This window comes from Anabas testudineus, chromosome 11 (genome assembly GCF_900324465.2).
Source record: "Anabas testudineus chromosome 11, fAnaTes1.2, whole genome shotgun sequence".
Classification (NCBI taxonomy): Eukaryota; Metazoa; Chordata; class Actinopteri; order Anabantiformes; family Anabantidae; genus Anabas; species Anabas testudineus.
The window spans coordinates 512,586-528,586 of NC_046620.1; the positions used below are offsets into that span (position 1 = coordinate 512,586).

Sequence of the window (16,001 nt, forward strand, 5' to 3'; positions counted from 1 at the left end):
AGTTTGTCTTCCCACTGTGTTTCCTAATATGAATCATTTCCTCATCAAAAACTTTACATGAAAAGAAGTTTCTGTTTACATAAACACGATAATGACAAATGAAAGAGGTTCTATCATAAGTTAAATAATGAGGAAGAGAAGTAAGAGTGGGAAAGAATAAAGAGGAAAAAGCTTTTCTGCCAGTGAACGTCACATCCTTTATTTCAGTCAGCGTAGGAAAATAGATTCACATTAATGTTCTGAGTCTGTGGTCCGTCACTTTTCTGTTTCGCTTCACAACAAACAAACAAACAAACAAACAAACAAACGCTCCCAGCTGGTGGAAAGATTCCAAACCAAAGGGAAAAGGGGGAAGATTTTCTTTTTTTGCGTGGTTGGGCTGATGTCGAGCTCCCACCTTCAACACCCAGTTTTAGGAGTAAAGCGCCAAAAAACAAAATAACTTTTCTCCAAATGTTTAAAGTTAATATACAAAAACAGACAAAGAGTCACAGAAAACTCATGCAGGAAGCGTCTTCCACAAAACAAAGATATCTTTAAAAGATCTTCATCGCAACGGTAACAAAACCTGCACATCAACAAGCTGTACAACTGTATGAAAGAGCAAAGACAGACGCTGACGACGACAAGAACAAAAAGATAAATTAACATCAGAAAAACTCTGATTCAATTTAGTAAAAACAAGTTAGTTGGGATTCTTGCACAGAATGAAAAGAAAATGGCAGCATGAAGCTAAATGTTACTGTTTGGTGTCAGAGTCCCACTCGTTGATTCATGGACAGACATAAACTAGACCAGTACCAGAAATTCTGGTCTGTGGTACTGCTGAGGTCCACGAGAACCAGAACTCCTGACTCTGGGAGGTAACAGGGCCTGGAAGGCTGCACCCAGGGCAAAGAAATAATACTATCACTGTATAAATAGCTACTCTCAGTTTAAACTGGGAATTTACCACCAACATCCAACTGCAGAGTTCGACCAGGATCGACTTCACACAAACATCTCATTTCACAGCTGACTCACCTTCAGTCCACTCAGACGTCACCTGTTACCAGTATCTGATCTTAACAGCCTCCAGGGACCCGTTTGTCTTTAAACACAGTTTTCAGTGAGGTCTGGTTTAGGAACAGTTCGGGCTTCTAAACTGAAGAACAGGGGTCAGATTACTCAGACTTGGTGAACTCCCACTATCAGTTTAACAAATGTGGTTCAGTCTGCTGCTGGCCATCACTTCCTGTGGACGTGTATCACGTCTACAAGCTGACTCGAGCCTGTTTTGTTTTTTCTTTGACAAGTCCTGTTCCGACCTGGTGGTGAATGAACCTAGTGGAGCTCGATGCATCATTTTCTAACATGTAATGAAATGAGATCACATGAACTAAATTAAAAAGAGATTAAAGTAAAAATGATGTGTCTCACAGACCCAGTACAGGAAGTGATATTAGAAGACAAAGTGTTCTCGAGTCCGATACTTTAAGGTCAACGCGCTGCTACCCGAATCCCGATCCGATATCTTTGATTACCTGACCCGTTTCTGGTTTTATTTGAGCAACATGGCTCCACAGTGAATTATTCCAACAACCACCTCCACCCTGAAACCCGAGCTGCCAGTGCAGGACTGAACTGGGCCAAACTGGACTTTTCCTGCCTTTCCTGATTTGTTCTGAACCATTACCCAAAGTCCTTTTACATCCTGATGTCCACAGTGCTGCTGCACAGACTTGTTTTTTCAAATATTCTACACTGATTCAGAAAGAAACTCCACGTCCAGTCAGAGAGAGGCTTCTTTCAAATAGTCACACGAATTCCAAAAGAATTCCAAAGTCAAAGTCCCAAAGGTGACCTGCGGAGAACCATTTCATGACATCCTACTGGATCATGAATTTGACAGATGCAGATCTTCCAGACTTCTTCCAAATATCCATGTACACTTGAAAGGAAACGATGTGTCCCGATGGCTCTTTAAGTCCACTTAGAGCCAAACTGGGTCTTATTGCTCTCAGGATCTTGTTCAGCCTCCTTTCAGAAGTAGACTTTCACACATATTTCGAATTTCCTTTGATTTTCTTAAGTTTCCAAAGTTCTGCTTTTAAATCCCTACAGCACATTTACACAAGACACTGTTCTGTCCATGTCCACAGGGCCCAGTTCACCACACCGGGCCTTTATATCATTGAGCTCCTTTTAGAAGCAGATTTCCACAGAATTGCTGAACTCAACCAGTTCTCACAAGGAGTACTGCATGTCCAGTGTCCTGGTTAACAGATGATAATCAATCACTGATATGAACCGAATCCTTTCATTAAAAAACCCTTTTACTCGTTTTCACATCTTTTTATGACCAGTTTTATTCCAGTTGACCCAATTTAGTCCGGTAGGCTTCACTCGGAATTCATCTTTTACATTGACGACTGATTCCCAACAAGAAACTAAAAGCAACATTTCACTTTGTGGGACACCTTCTAGAAATCTGGTCAGAAAATGAGGACGATTGAGTTGGATATGCAGCTGATGAGAGCGCAACTTGTTGGGCAACCTGACAACTTGAGCTCTAACGTTTGTGGCTGTAAAGATTTGAAGAATAATTACAGCCTCAGTGTGTCAAATGAAGTTCAAGTCAGATCTTTCTTCACAAATCAACAAGTTGACACCAGCAATTCCAAAATCTAGTCCTCAGTCAGTCAAATTCAGGTTAAGTCCAAAGTCAAGACTCTAAAGTTCCAAGTAAAGACCAGTTCTTAAAAAAAAAATAAAAAGAAAATAGCCAAACTAACTAGGCTAACCAGACCAAGGTCAGGAACAAGTCTCAAGTCAAGACCAGGAGATCAATTTCAATTAGTTCTGAATCCGGTCCCAAGTAGACCATGAAGCTTGCACACACTTTCCACGTCATAATCAACTAGTTCACAGTCAAATCCAAGTTCTAATCCCAGTGTTTTAAATCCTAAACAAGTCACTGCTTGCCTGAATGATGGTCCGACTTGAGTTGCTTGGTTGTAGGGTTGGACCCAAATATCAGGATATCCAGATGTTAGTTTGTTAGTAAGTCATTTACTTTTCGATTTCGATATTCAGATTTTTTCAGATACTGGTCATAACTGTAATTCATGAGCCAGGTTACGTATCTCAAGATTTTCTTTAAATGAAGTCACCAGATTGACGACGGAAGTCCAACTCATCATCCGACAACAGATCATCTGAACAAGTTTGTGTGAGGCAACAAGGTGCATCAAGTGAAATGTTGCTTTAAATCATCTGTTAGGTTTCCTCCCTCCAGTTACTGCAACTTTAATATAACATGTATTTTCCTTCATTATTCAAACTGCTCAACTCTTTACCAAACAGTTTCTAAAAGGATTATTATTCTGACCAAATTCTTGTGATAAAAATAAAAGCGACGCCGCTCAGTCGTCTCTGAGTGCAAGCATAAAGCAGAACATTACATCTCACATAAATACTTGTCGATGTATCTTCTAAACAATAACCTCATAACATACACAGACTATGTCTCGTTTTAACTTTGTAACAGTGCAACTTCTCATTTATTTTAGTTCTGTTCAAAAAGAGCTGAGGTTCAGCGGTTAAAGGGAGCCTGACACATACTGGGACTTATCTCTAGTGATAAGAATGGTGTATCAGCACTATTAGTGCTTCTTTTAATTACAGACTGTGGGTAGTGTTGTAGCAGAGAGCCGATAAGCCGGACTGCACTCACTTCATGGACAAGTGCCTAAACTCACTTTCATGTTATGCAACAAGATTTTAACAGTCAAACCATTTCAGAGTCCCTTTAACTGACCTGAAGCGCTCGTTGTCGCAGGACGGAGGGAAACAACACACACACACACACACACACACACACACACACACACACAGACACACAGCTATATTCACACCTCGATATGCGAGCATCAACAATAAGCTTGTTTTGTATAAATCAGTGACTACAGGATGGCAAGTAGTGAAGAGCTGACGGCAACGCCGAGCCCTGCGGTTTGTAGCACCAACGATGAAGAACAAGCCCTCACTCAGAGCGAGAGGCAGTTTGGCAGAGGTGAAAAACAACATCAGCAATGTGAAATGACCAAAGTTTGGCTCCAGAAACTAGCGAAGATGAAGAGGAGCAAATAATCTACACTGTTTGCAGATTTAGAGATTCGATTTATCACTTATATATAAAATAATCATCAGACTAACAGAGTTAAAAAATCATTAGCTGCAGCTTTGAACAGAGATACTGAGACATTACACAGAGAAAAGCACCATTTATTTTAGGGTTTCATTAAGCTGTTTCCTACAGTTGGTCTAAAACAACTGAAGCATTTTTTTTTTTTTCAGATTTGGTCTATTTTCAGTTCGGGAAATCCGACCTGAGTGCTCGTCAGTATAAACTATTACCTAAATATTTCTAAACTGAAACTCAAACGAGGATTAGTGTCCGCTAAAAAACGACTTCAACAACGTAAGGAGAGATTTAAACATGGTCATGTCACATTGCTGATGCAGACAGTGTTTCAGTGGCGATCAGGAAGAGTTAGTGCAAAGGGTGCATGACAACATACAACAGCAGCTAAGCCAGCTAAAACCTCAGTGCTACAGAGGCCAATTCTACACAAATGTCCATCATTAACACATCATTTACTGCATTTTAAAACTGTTTTAGTGCTACGTGGCAGGTAACTTTGTGCTTTGCTCTTTGAGCCCGAGCCAACGGCTCACCACAAATGACTTCATTTTTTGTCTGTTCCAGCGAGATCATTTGTGGCAAATCAGTCTTATTTATAAAATAAATATTTTAAATCTGGCTTAATAAACACACAGTCAGGTGTTCGGTGGTCATCAGAGCTGGGTATCTCGCCCCAGTATTGACTGAGTTAAATGATTTTATGGTCGAATCTCCCTCTGTCAGATATGTTTTCTAGATAATTTGGTCTTTAATCCCACATTTTTAAATTTACAATGAGTCGTCACTTCACTCAGAATATTTCAGGTCTAGTTCAGCTGAATGGATCTGATATAAAATCTGATGATATTAACACTATTAGGTTTTAGAATTTAGAAGGTATTTTAATATGGATTCACTGATCTATGAAACATCTGTCCATCATTATATCTTAAAGTGAAGATCACCTCATTACAGTTCTTGTTTTGTTCGAACTGCAGGTGAAACACTAACATATTCACTTTATTATCATGTAAACAAAGTGACTCCTTAAATATGAAAACGTCAAACCATCAAATATGCTTTGATGTTGATTTAAGTTACATAGGATGTAGTTGTTGATTCATTATCTTTAAATCCAACAACAGTGTCAGTTTTAATTACAATAACCTAAATACCCAGCCCTAATGATGATCATAAGTTATTGACTGCTGTCCACCACCTCTATCCTGACATAAGTATGTTTCTGTATTTTGAATTCATTTAAAATGAAGAATGTAATTTACAAAATTGTTAATGACATGAGTTGAAGACCAAATTATACTATATTGTTGTTGGCTGGTTTCTAATAAATAACCTGAAATAAATAATTTTAAAATATCTAATTTTATCTGAAATGGCAAATTTTACACATTTTTTGGTGATGGGTCATTTAGGAGCCTTGACCTTTCTTTCTCTCAAACATACACACGAACAATCAGAAATATCTACTAAACCAACACTGATAAAAACACAGCGAACAAAAGCGGATAAAACACAGGAACTATCTAAAGAGGAGAACAAGGCCGAGCTTCGATTCACATTCAGCAATAATTTTAAACTACTTTTTCAACCCTGTTCCACACATAACAGTTATCACCAGCTCAACAAGCTCTTATGTCAAGTTTTACTAAACTTTCAAGATCTGAAGAAACTCGCACTAAATTTGTTTGTATGGAAAGATTATTTTTCTGAAGGTGAATCAAAGCTGAGCTCTGTTGAAGAGGTCATTTTTTCTTATTTAGCACAAAGAACCTTTACAAGGCTCTGACCCGTAGTACCTTCTGTATCTCTTATCTTCAGGTTGAACTTGGTTCAATACTGAAAACATGCCTCCTCTTCTTCCTCTTCACTTTTTCTTTCAGCTTCCTGCCTTTGTTTACATCATTCTTTTCTTTTTTATATAAATCGACTGATCTGAAGCCATGAAAGTGAAGTACAAAATGACCAAGTTTACAGAGGGAGGATACAAGGAGGAAAAAGAAGAGAGGAGGGTGTGATTTCAGGTGCATCCACCTGAGGAGTTGTTCTTCTGGTTTCAGCCACAGGTGACACACAGACGGACAGACATGCAGTTAAACAATCACAGATTTCAAACAGTGACCAGTTTGTTTACAAGTGCAATGGGAGCAAATGGGAGGAAGCGTGTCAGGTTCTGGCTTCATTTATCCTCACTGATTGGCTGCTGTTGCCAATCTGGGATTTCCACCAGTACGGAAAAGACAGGTGAGGTAAAGCTGAGTGAGAGAGGAGGCCTGATACAAAGGAGGAAGAAGAGTAATGAGAGCTAGTGTCCCTCTTTTGTTCAAGAGGTGGTGCTGCTCTCTCCTCCTTCCTTCTCCTCCGCCTTCATCCCTAGGATGGAGGGGATGGAGGAAGAGGAGGCAAGAGCGGCAGCTGAAGAAGAAGAAGAAATATAAGAAGAGGTGGAAGAAGGAAGTGGCGGATTGACGTTCAGATCCACCGGCGTCAGTGTTATCTCCACCTCCGCCTGCTCCTCATGCAACGTGGGCAGCAGGGTAAGAGGAGGGGGGAGGTGTGCAGGAGGAGGAACGGCGTTGCTGTTGTTATTGCTCGGTCTCGGAGCCTTCTGAATCACCTCCACCATCGGGGTCCGTCCCGATGCCGCCAGCTCCCAGCTGGGGTTCTGGAGCAGCAATACTGGCCGGGTGTGGTGATCCGACTCGGTCGCCCCACCTGGCTGACACTGCACCACCACCCCTCGGTGCTCCGACACCGTCGGCAGCTGACTCAGAACCAGCGCTTGCTGATCCTGGATCACCAGCTCCAGCACCGGCTGCGTGGAGGACGAAGAAGACAAGGAGGAGGACGACGAGGCTTTCTGGATTACACCACCTGTCACAGGGGTGATGATAGGAGTGTGGGGCGGTGGTGCAGGAGGTGGGGGCTGTGGAGGAAGAGCTGCAGGTGGAGTAGGCAGGCTGTCCTCCGGCCGTGGTTTTCTTGGTCGACCACGTTTCCGTTTCACTGGAGGAGCGCAGGCAGCAGACACACCTGCTCCACCGCCGCCTGACGTCACCACCTCCAGGGGGCGTTTGTTGGCGTTTCCTCGTGCCTTCTGCACCACAGAGGTGGGGGCCGCCGGGGCGTGATGCTGCTGTGGTGGAGGAGGTGGCTGTGGTGGAGGCGGGGCGACCTCTCTCTCGTACGACAGACAGCCCTGAGGCAGAATCATCACTGGGAGAGGCCCGCCCTGCTGCTGGGGCAGTGTTGCCATGGCGATGACCTTCACCCCACCCCCGCTGGCAGCGGCTGCAGCAGCTGGACCTCCAGGTCCAGATGCTCCCACGACCCCAGAGGGGTCTTTGGGAGCCAGCGAAGGCGGAGAGGAGGTCTTATCAGGGATGGAGCTCCGAGGAAGGATTCTGGGTAACTGCTTCATAAAGGCCTCCACCTGCAGCACAGCAAGTCACAGCAGTTATCAACTCACTGAAACACCCACTCAGAAAAATCACTAAGCACCAGGTGGCAGAAGTGAAACAGGTGTCAACCTACTGCTGGACGCAGAGCAGAAGAGGAAGAGGAGGAGGGTGGAGGAGGAGCATCCAGGGGGGAGAGTTTGGATGCTCCTGGAGATTTGTCTCCAGACGGCAGCTTTAGCGAAGACAAGGAGGAAGAGTCTCCAAGTTCCTTCTGCAGACAGACAGGAAGCTGTGAGCAGCAGTGACAGGACACAAGATGTTCAGTGATTGTACAGTAACAAGTGTGAGCACCTTCTGGTCTGCAGCTCCGTCACCATCAGCTTTAGAGATGACTGGAGTTTTCTTGATGACCTTGTGGGTTTTAGCCGGACCTCCTGCAGATAGAAAAATCTGTTGAGTTAGTATTTAGACAATATACAGTTTTAGGAAATCAGAGGTATAAACAAAGACTGTGTGGAGGCTTGGATTCAGAAAGAACAATGACTACATGAATAACTGGATAAATAGAATGAAGAAAACAGCCAGACTCTGAAAGACCTGCGAGTGCAGCGGAGGTGACTAGCTCGGCCTGGCTGCAGCGAGGGTTAACGATGTGCTCCTGGATCAGGTAACGAGCGATCTCCACCACTGTGTCAAACGAACGCTTCAGGATCTTCTGTGCCCAATCACAGATCAGCTCGCACGCCGCCTCTGTCACTTCCTGTTTGTAGGTTTGGACCAGCTCTGTCAGCTCCGCCTGAGGAGGAAGTGGAGGAAAAGGAATCAGCTCAGGTCAGGAACGTCCTGCTCTTTGTTCTGCAGGCTAATGTGGAATTTAACAAGCTTACTGTCAGATTTTACAGAGTGAAGAAAATGAGCTTCGAAACAAACAAAAGCTGCACAACATATTGTACCATCTTTAAAGCACAAAGAACTATTAGAACTATTAAAAAAAATATTACAGGTGTTTCCCTCTCCCGTGAGAGTGGCAGAGTGAAACACTTGTACTGTAGTAGTTTGTGTGTACCGGGTCATTCTTCAGGTCCAGGTTTGGCAGCAGAGGCATGTTGAGAACAGTCTTCCTCCTAATGCCGCTGTAACAGTACGTATCAGCCAGGCAGGTCAGGGAATTCAACCAACAACCCCAACACACACATCAACACCAGACCTGAATATTAAACATCTCAACAAGATGTAGATTAACTAACCATGTGTTAAACATTCTGGACTACGAAAATGATGCTAAAACCTCAAAATTCTACTAGATAAAAATCAGGTGAAAGGATATTTGGACTGTCCTCTGCCGCCGAGCCTTCGAGCCTTGATGTTGGGGAAAATGTCTCTGATGATTTTCCCAAAGTTGGCGGCGCTCAAAGGACGGTGCTGCAGGTTGTCACAGTATCTCCTGGAGGACAACGAAGACAGAGACAGAAGGGATGGTTGGAGATCACATGACCCAAACTACAACTTCACAAAGTCAAATGTGTGTGTTTCTGACTTGTATGTCTCGTAGACGTCCTGTTTGGGCAGGCAGGTGTCCGAATGCTCTTCTAGGTGACTGCGGATCCAGTTACAGGTGTGAAGTTGGTCAGCTGTGTTGAATGAGCCAGAGTCTCCACCACTACACACAAAGAACACATATGAGTAGGAAACGTTCATGCAGTACTGTCAAACTGTGTGTAATTAACAACTCTAACAGTCTCACCTCTTGTCTCCGGAGCTGGGGCCAGATGGCAGCTGCAGGTACAGGTACAGCTTGTCATTGTCTGAGAAACGCTGAACGTCTTGCTGTTAAAGCAGAACAAAACACAACTGAGCACTGACACATCAGCTCAGTCTAACTATCAATGGATTTATTTAACTGCACCTTAAAACTGGTTCTTACCAGGATCTGATCCACTTTGGTTTGAACACTCTTGCTGTAAGACAGAGAGCACACCAATCTGAATCAATCAGTCAGAGGACTGGAACAGTATATTAGAGTTGTAGAGATGCTATTATCAAACACACAAACCCATTTTAGTCTCATTACTGCAAAAGATAGATATTTAAACATCTAAAAGCTTCTTTCTCAGGTATTACAGGACTAAAAACAACCTGGTCCCCCATGGAGGACTCAACTTACGAGATGTTGTTCTTGAGTTTCTGCAGCAGCATACTGGGCTCAGTGTCACCTTCCCCTGCCTCCAGACCACCCTCCCCTCTCCGGTGCCGCTGGTCCTCCGACATCTGGACCAACTAACCAGTGCTGAGTACCAACATCTGAGAAGGACACACAAACACTCACTTACTCATTATTTATATGTATACTTACATGAGAACCGGGTGTGGCTGGAGTAACTTTAAAGTATTTTAATATTGCTGAAACAGTTGATTAGATGAACTTGGCAGTCAACAAACAGGAAAGAGCTCAAAATATGTCAGCCATGGCTATATTAGTTAGAACACTTCTCTCAGCAAAGGGAAAATTTGAAAAACACAGGGCACAGACCCATGCAGAGGGTTTTTAAGAAGTGCCTCAATGTTTCCTGTTTAAAGGACACAATGCTCAATTACAAAACAAAAACAAGACAAAATTATCCCAAAGAGTAGCAACCGGACCATAAAATGACACAGAACAACCAGAAAGACTGAAACTACAAACAATGCCACTGGTCTATATCAGCCTAGAGGTTATATATAGACAGGATTAAGGCTCTGTTGTCTCATAATCCGTCCACGTCTGGATTTACATAACCATCAGAAAATCTATAAATGTATATGCAAAAAAATAAATAAATAAATAAAAACGTATTAATTAATCCTTTATGGTAATAATTAGCACTTTTCTTAGCCTTTTCTCCTGGCAGCCAAGCATCATAAGTGAGAACAATTTATTTAGTCCTTATTGTACTTACAGTATATCCATCATTAAATAAACCACATATAAAGACTTTAATCTATTTTAAGGTATCTTTTGCACAAACAGAGTGTAATGCCTTCTGAGACTCAGTAACACAGCTGTCAGGTGACTGTAGACAGACGGACAGACAGACAGCTGGATCACCCCCACCTGTCTCCCGTCACTGCAGCACCTGCACACTGAATTTTAACATCAAACCACATTGTTCACTTCGGGTTTCAGCCCGGATTCTCGCTGACAGCCGGTCAAGGGGCCGCTAGCTGCCGGGTACAGAGACACATGCCGGCTGTCACGGTGCCGTTAAACGTTACATCCACCACCGCGGCAGGAGGCATGTTAATGTGGAGCACAACAACCGGCCACCGGCCACACTCCCCCCCACACACAGCAGCTATCGCTGGCTGTAATTGTAAATGTGCCAGCGGCAGAAATGTGACAGCCACGCTGCCCCTGTCATGTCTGGCTGCCGTGTTTACAGCGGGCGTAGCGCCGGTGGTCATGTGCTGCCATTTACTACAACACACACTGACCCGCTCAACATGTTACTGCTGAGCTAACAGGCTAGCGGACAACCGTCTGCATTAGCTGACTGAGACAGCCACACTCCGACACGTTAGCTGGATTTATTCAAGTCAGATCAGACGAATATTTCTAGATCTATCAAACTGTCACAGCCGCTGTCCGTGGAGGAGGTTAAGTTAGTTCGGCTAACGTTCACATTTGATGTTCCTACATGGCTAGCTACATGCTTGCTGCTCACCGTTAACATGCTAGCTTAGCTAGTTGCTATCAGTTAGCGTTAGCTACCAAGCACAGAACATCCCTGTAACGTGTTTTTAAACGCTGTTTTTAATTTCAAAACAATTCTCCATAACAGTCAATTTATTCTGTAATTAACATATGATCTGTTTAGTGAGTCCCGTTTGAGTAATTATTTTAAAAAAGAAAAAGAAAGTACCTGCGCCAAGATACAGCAAAAATCCCCTTTCAGATTTTTTTGTGATTGGACAACTTTGTTATGTCTGCCTGACTACAAAGCCGACGTCTATTCCGATTGGTCCACTGTTACAAATCCACCCAGATACCAAAAGCGAGTGAAATTCTATTGGTCAAGGCAAATTATTTTTCTTACAGAAATTTTTCTGATTGGATGCGTTTTCCTGGTCTGCCCAGTTACGAAACAGATGCATGTATCTCGCAAAATCTGCATAGCAACAGCCGCCTTCACGGACAGAGAAAGTGAAAGTTCTTAAACACCGTCTACTTCTTATAATGAGGTGAAGTGAAGCACACACAAAACTCTACAGCATCAATACAGCATACCAGTATGTAAGAATGTATTGACAGTTTATTTTTATATTTATTCTATAATTAACAATTTGACCAAAGAAATACTCTGCCTATTAGTGAAAAACATGAATCCAGTAGTTTCCAGTTAAGAGTTTTTGAGCAGTGACCTCCATCTATAAAGAACAGACAAGCCAGAAAAAATTTACTCTTTTTGATGTATGTTTATTTTCAGTTATACAAAAGTGACAATGGACATGAGAAAAAGACTAAACTGGGATGGTAAGGTTGTGAGATAAGCATGTGACGGGTTGTAGTTTTTGATGCTTTATCAGTCGCAGCTCATCTTCATTCAAACCCACTGCAAAAAAACAGAAGTGAACACAAAGTCAAAATCATAAAAAACATTCAGATTCCAGAGTTGACTGAAAATGTGTCAGAAATACCTGAAAAGTAAAATTATACACTTTTAAGTCCAACTTAAAAACATATTCCATTCAGTGTTAATTTAATTCAATAAAATCCCTAAACTATACAGTTAAAAAGAGATATTTGAATTTGTAAAGTAACTTTAACAACCTGAAAATCAATTCAATTTATAACAAAAAATAAATAAATTGAATGAACTCTGACCCTACCTGACCATGTGGGCGATGTCCCAGTTGGTTTCAGAAGACAGAGGACCAATAATCTCCACACCATCTTCTGTGACGATGGCGATCTCGTGCTGAAAACAAACAAAAAAAAAAAAAAAAACATGTCACTTATGAGCTAAAAAAACAAACGGCTATTACTTTCTGTACAGTTTTCCAAAATAACAACAAGTAACCATAATCAAGAGGTACCAGAACCTTACTGTTGTTTTTACTGCAGCTGCAGCACAGACCCCCAAGTCAGGATAGAGGGATATTATCACAGAGCAGTGAGAAATCTGTGGTTAACATCCTACCTTACCTATTAGTGTCAGAGTTTGTCTGTTGATTGGTCAGTAAATCACTGTTAAAATGGTTAAAACTTCAGATCAATAAGAGGAGTCAGAACTGGATTTAAATGTGAAACTAATACGGATCTCCAACCCCAATCTGTGTCCTGCAGTAACTTGTAGCAAGCTGAGATTTTAGACCACTGGAGGTCAGTAAAGACACAAAGATCAGAGCATGTTAAGTTTACATTTACATTTAGTTATTACATAGTCACGAAACCTAACTTGAAATTAAAAGCAAAATATAGAAAAACGTTTGTCCAGTAAAAAAGGTAAAATACTGATTAGATATCAGTTCTTGGGTACAGTCCAGCAGACCTGGGATCAGTTTGCATTGAGGATGAGAAGGTGAAACTCACCCTGTTGTAGGAGCGAGCGTCTCTGTAGTAGAGCACTTTGAGGCAGCGCTCCACCAGTTCCCGAGCCTCCTGCTTGGTGATGTCTGTCTTCTTCTCCAACACCTCCCTCATCAGCGGCTACACACATACAAAAAAAAAAAAATCCACATCTATAACATTTTCTTAAGGCAAGAATAAACCTTGGCAGACGTGGTTGTAGTTTCAGTGCATCTTTAAATGGAGAAAACTCTCAAACTAGAATCATGCAACCCCCCTGGGGAGTTTAAAACTTTGTTACATGATGCTTTTCTCCTGTAATTATGTATTATTACATTGAGAAACACTCCTTATTATTCACTCACCTGAGCCAGGTATGCCCCAAAGCCAGTGGCCACAGTGGGAGCTTCATAGGCTACACCCAGTTTGTCCACGTAACCAAGGAAACTAGAGGGAGACAAGATGGTCGACTGTTTAATTACAGCTCACGAATTGTAAATGAGATATGCTGAACAGACAGACAGAAACCCAGAGAGCAGAAAAGCAGTCTCACCTCTCTCCGTTGTAGAAACCTCCGATGACCACGGTATTCCACAGAGGATTCATTTTGCTGCGACGGTTGTACATGACTCTGGTCAGCCAGGAGTGGACAGCCTTTGGACTGTAGCTGTGACCGTCACCTAGCAGCTCTTCGTCAATACTGAAACAAAACAAGACTGTTGGCCACCTCAAATTCAAATGACAGTCAAACTACAAACTACTCAGAATTTACTGGCTTTTATGAAATTGTTCCAATTTGTACAGACACTCAGAACCAGAGCAAAATAAACGCATATGCAGGCATTTGTGTCAGATCAGCAGCTTACACCATCTGTTCGATGACCTGTTTGAGGTACTGGTAGTCAGCGTAGTCTCCTGAAGCTCCGAGGATGGTGTTGTTGTTCACCTGAAACAAACACATTCTCTTCATCTCAGTTCTCAGGATGCGACACCACCACACAGTCATAGTCAGTTCACAGCTAATGTCTAGTCAGCAGCGACCGTCACCTTCATGAGGCGAGAGATGTTTCTGAATCGAGCCAGTGAACCGTACGAGCCCAACATGTCTGCCGCGATGATGACACCACCGTTGAACTTCACACCAAGCACAGACGTACCAGTTACCATAGGGTTGCTGTGGAGAGAAACAGACTCTTGGTCACTTTCTCAATATCACTCATTTGTATGACTAAACTGTAGACATCACTAATAACAGATTTCCTTAAATTCAATAAATATTTTATTTCATGGCTGTAGTTCGTGCTGTTGCTGAACATTACATGTATTTCTCTGTTAAAAGTTTATCTACTGTGTAGCTCCAACAGTCTTTTTTATTTCTAGTAACTAAAGGTTCAGTCTGTGATTGTTGGAGATTTTATACAGTAAATGTTTAGAAATATTTGAAGTGCGATTCTCTCCTTGAATCATAAATTAAACTTAACGGGAACTGAACATGCTGCATTTCTGCAGAAATCTGATTTATGCTACGTATGATGAACAAATCTAGACTCAGACATTCAGGTTATCAACAGCATCAAGTTCAAAACTGGTTCAAATACTTTGAGAAATCACTTTTTGAGGCAAGTACTTGCCCTTGAGTACTGTGTTTGTGTATTTGTACTGTACAATACAGAGTGTTGTAAAGTGCAGCATTATACAAACAAGTGTTTGTAATTGTTGGTCTGTTCAAGGTTTAGAAATAGAAACAGCGGAGGGTAACAGGGAAATGTGAGTGTTGTTTAAGTCAGTGCTGAAACGTGCATGAGACCGTGTTTAAGCGCAGGTTGATTCAAATGTTCAATAAATTACGTTTCAACACGTTATTTTTCAGTCGTATTCGTTTTTTTGGTTCTAGAAACTAAAGTACATCGGTGCTTCACGGACGGCTGCTAGCTAACGCCGCTAACAGTTAGTCAGCAAAACAGTGACAAGCAAATCACTCAAACCACATCAACAGCTTTTATGCCATCTGTACAGAATCTCTTTTATCAACTGTAATCAAATAACAGCACAAAGTGTTGAAAATAATTAGCTGTAAAAGCGTTAAAGCCAATGTAAACTGACAGTTAGCTTAGCATCAGTTAGCTATAAAATCTCCATGATGATACAGCACTGCGGCGGAGCGTAAACCGAAACCGAGAGCGCAGTTTGGGTTAAATTAACAGACAGGTCCGGTTTCTCAGAACAAATCACTCACAGCGTGTGTCTAACCGGCCCGCATGCTGTGCCGGGGCCGCTGCTGCCGCCGGGGAACGAATAAAGGTGTCCGGGCTTCGGTCCATTCTCCCAGAAATTTAGCTTCAAGCCGGAGGACTCCATGTTGGAAATGGAGGAAGTGACGACACAGCGTCTTCTTGTTAGGGTCCGGAGGCTCTGACGTCACCGAGCGGAGGTCTACCGCCACCTGCTGTTTGGAGGAACAAGTGCGATGAATCTGATGAGGATGAATAAAATGAATACTTTATTGATCCCCTTAGGGAAATTAAAAGTGATTAAATGACAGGAACAAACTGAAGAGTCGGGACAGAGCCCCCTGTCCACTTCATCTGGTTCTTTAACAGACTCAGTACCGGGGGGGTTTACTGTCTAAAATGTCCGAGTCTACTTCGGTACTGTCCATGTAACAGCCATCGCTAATCCGAGTCTGGTTCTAACAAAGAAAATGTTTTGATGTCTTGGTGTTGTAGTGGAAATCTTATTTAGACTTAGACTAGACCTGGACCTGGACCTGTCATGGACTCGATCATTTATTACATATGAATGAGCAAAGTAATGTTACCTTCAGTAATCTATGTGGGTCCTGTCCTCTGTCAGGTTCCAGATCTGACTCCAG

The 16,001-nt window shown here is 42.3% G+C and overlaps 2 protein-coding genes across 2 annotated transcripts; both read right to left on the bottom strand.

Moving 5' to 3' along the window:
- Positions 1-183: 183 nt before the first annotated feature.
- Positions 184-11,548, bottom strand: rfx5 (regulatory factor X, 5). The gene is made up of 11 exons (XM_026349758.1): positions 11,484-11,548; positions 9,749-9,885; positions 9,509-9,542; positions 9,329-9,411; positions 9,122-9,244; positions 8,912-9,028; positions 8,651-8,729; positions 8,182-8,380; positions 7,936-8,018; positions 7,718-7,855; positions 184-7,616 (listed from the first exon to the last, which is right to left on the bottom strand). The coding sequence occupies exons 2-11, from the start codon at positions 9,850-9,852 to the stop codon at positions 6,507-6,509; spliced, it is 2,070 nt and encodes a 689-aa protein (XP_026205543.1). The 5' UTR covers positions 9,853-9,885; positions 11,484-11,548; the 3' UTR covers positions 184-6,506.
- A 468-nt stretch (positions 11,549-12,016) lies between these two features.
- Positions 12,017-15,522, bottom strand: psmb4 (proteasome 20S subunit beta 4). Its single transcript, XM_026349900.1, has 8 exons — positions 15,366-15,522; positions 14,177-14,303; positions 13,996-14,075; positions 13,683-13,829; positions 13,495-13,576; positions 13,154-13,270; positions 12,451-12,539; positions 12,017-12,173 (listed from the first exon to the last, which is right to left on the bottom strand). The coding sequence occupies exons 1-8, from the start codon at positions 15,485-15,487 to the stop codon at positions 12,161-12,163; spliced, it is 777 nt and encodes a 258-aa protein (XP_026205685.1). The 5' UTR covers positions 15,488-15,522; the 3' UTR covers positions 12,017-12,160.
- Between the last annotated feature and the right edge of the window lie 479 nt (positions 15,523-16,001).

Excerpts from the sequence above, each read along its gene's own strand:
- rfx5 (XM_026349758.1), bottom strand. The coding sequence starts at position 9,852 with ATGTCGGAGGACCAGCGGCACCGGAGAGGGGAGGGTGGTCTGGAGGCA. Across the intron at positions 9,412-9,508 it reads CCAAAGTGGATCAGATCCTG|CAAGACGTTCAGCGTTTCTC; the intron begins GTAAGAACCAGT and ends CTGCTTTAACAG. Across the intron at positions 8,730-8,911 it reads GGCGGCAGAGGACAGTCCAA|GTACTGTTACAGCGGCATTA; the intron begins ATATCCTTTCAC and ends CCTGGCTGATAC.
- psmb4 (XM_026349900.1), bottom strand. The coding sequence starts at position 15,487 with ATGGAGTCCTCCGGCTTGAAGCTAAATTTCTGGGAGAATGGACCGAAG. Across the intron at positions 13,271-13,494 it reads TTGGGGCATACCTGGCTCAG|CCGCTGATGAGGGAGGTGTT; the intron begins GTGAGTGAATAA and ends GTATGTGTGTAG. Across the intron at positions 12,540-13,153 it reads ACGCTCGCTCCTACAACAGG|CACGAGATCGCCATCGTCAC; the intron begins GTGAGTTTCACC and ends GTTTGTTTTCAG.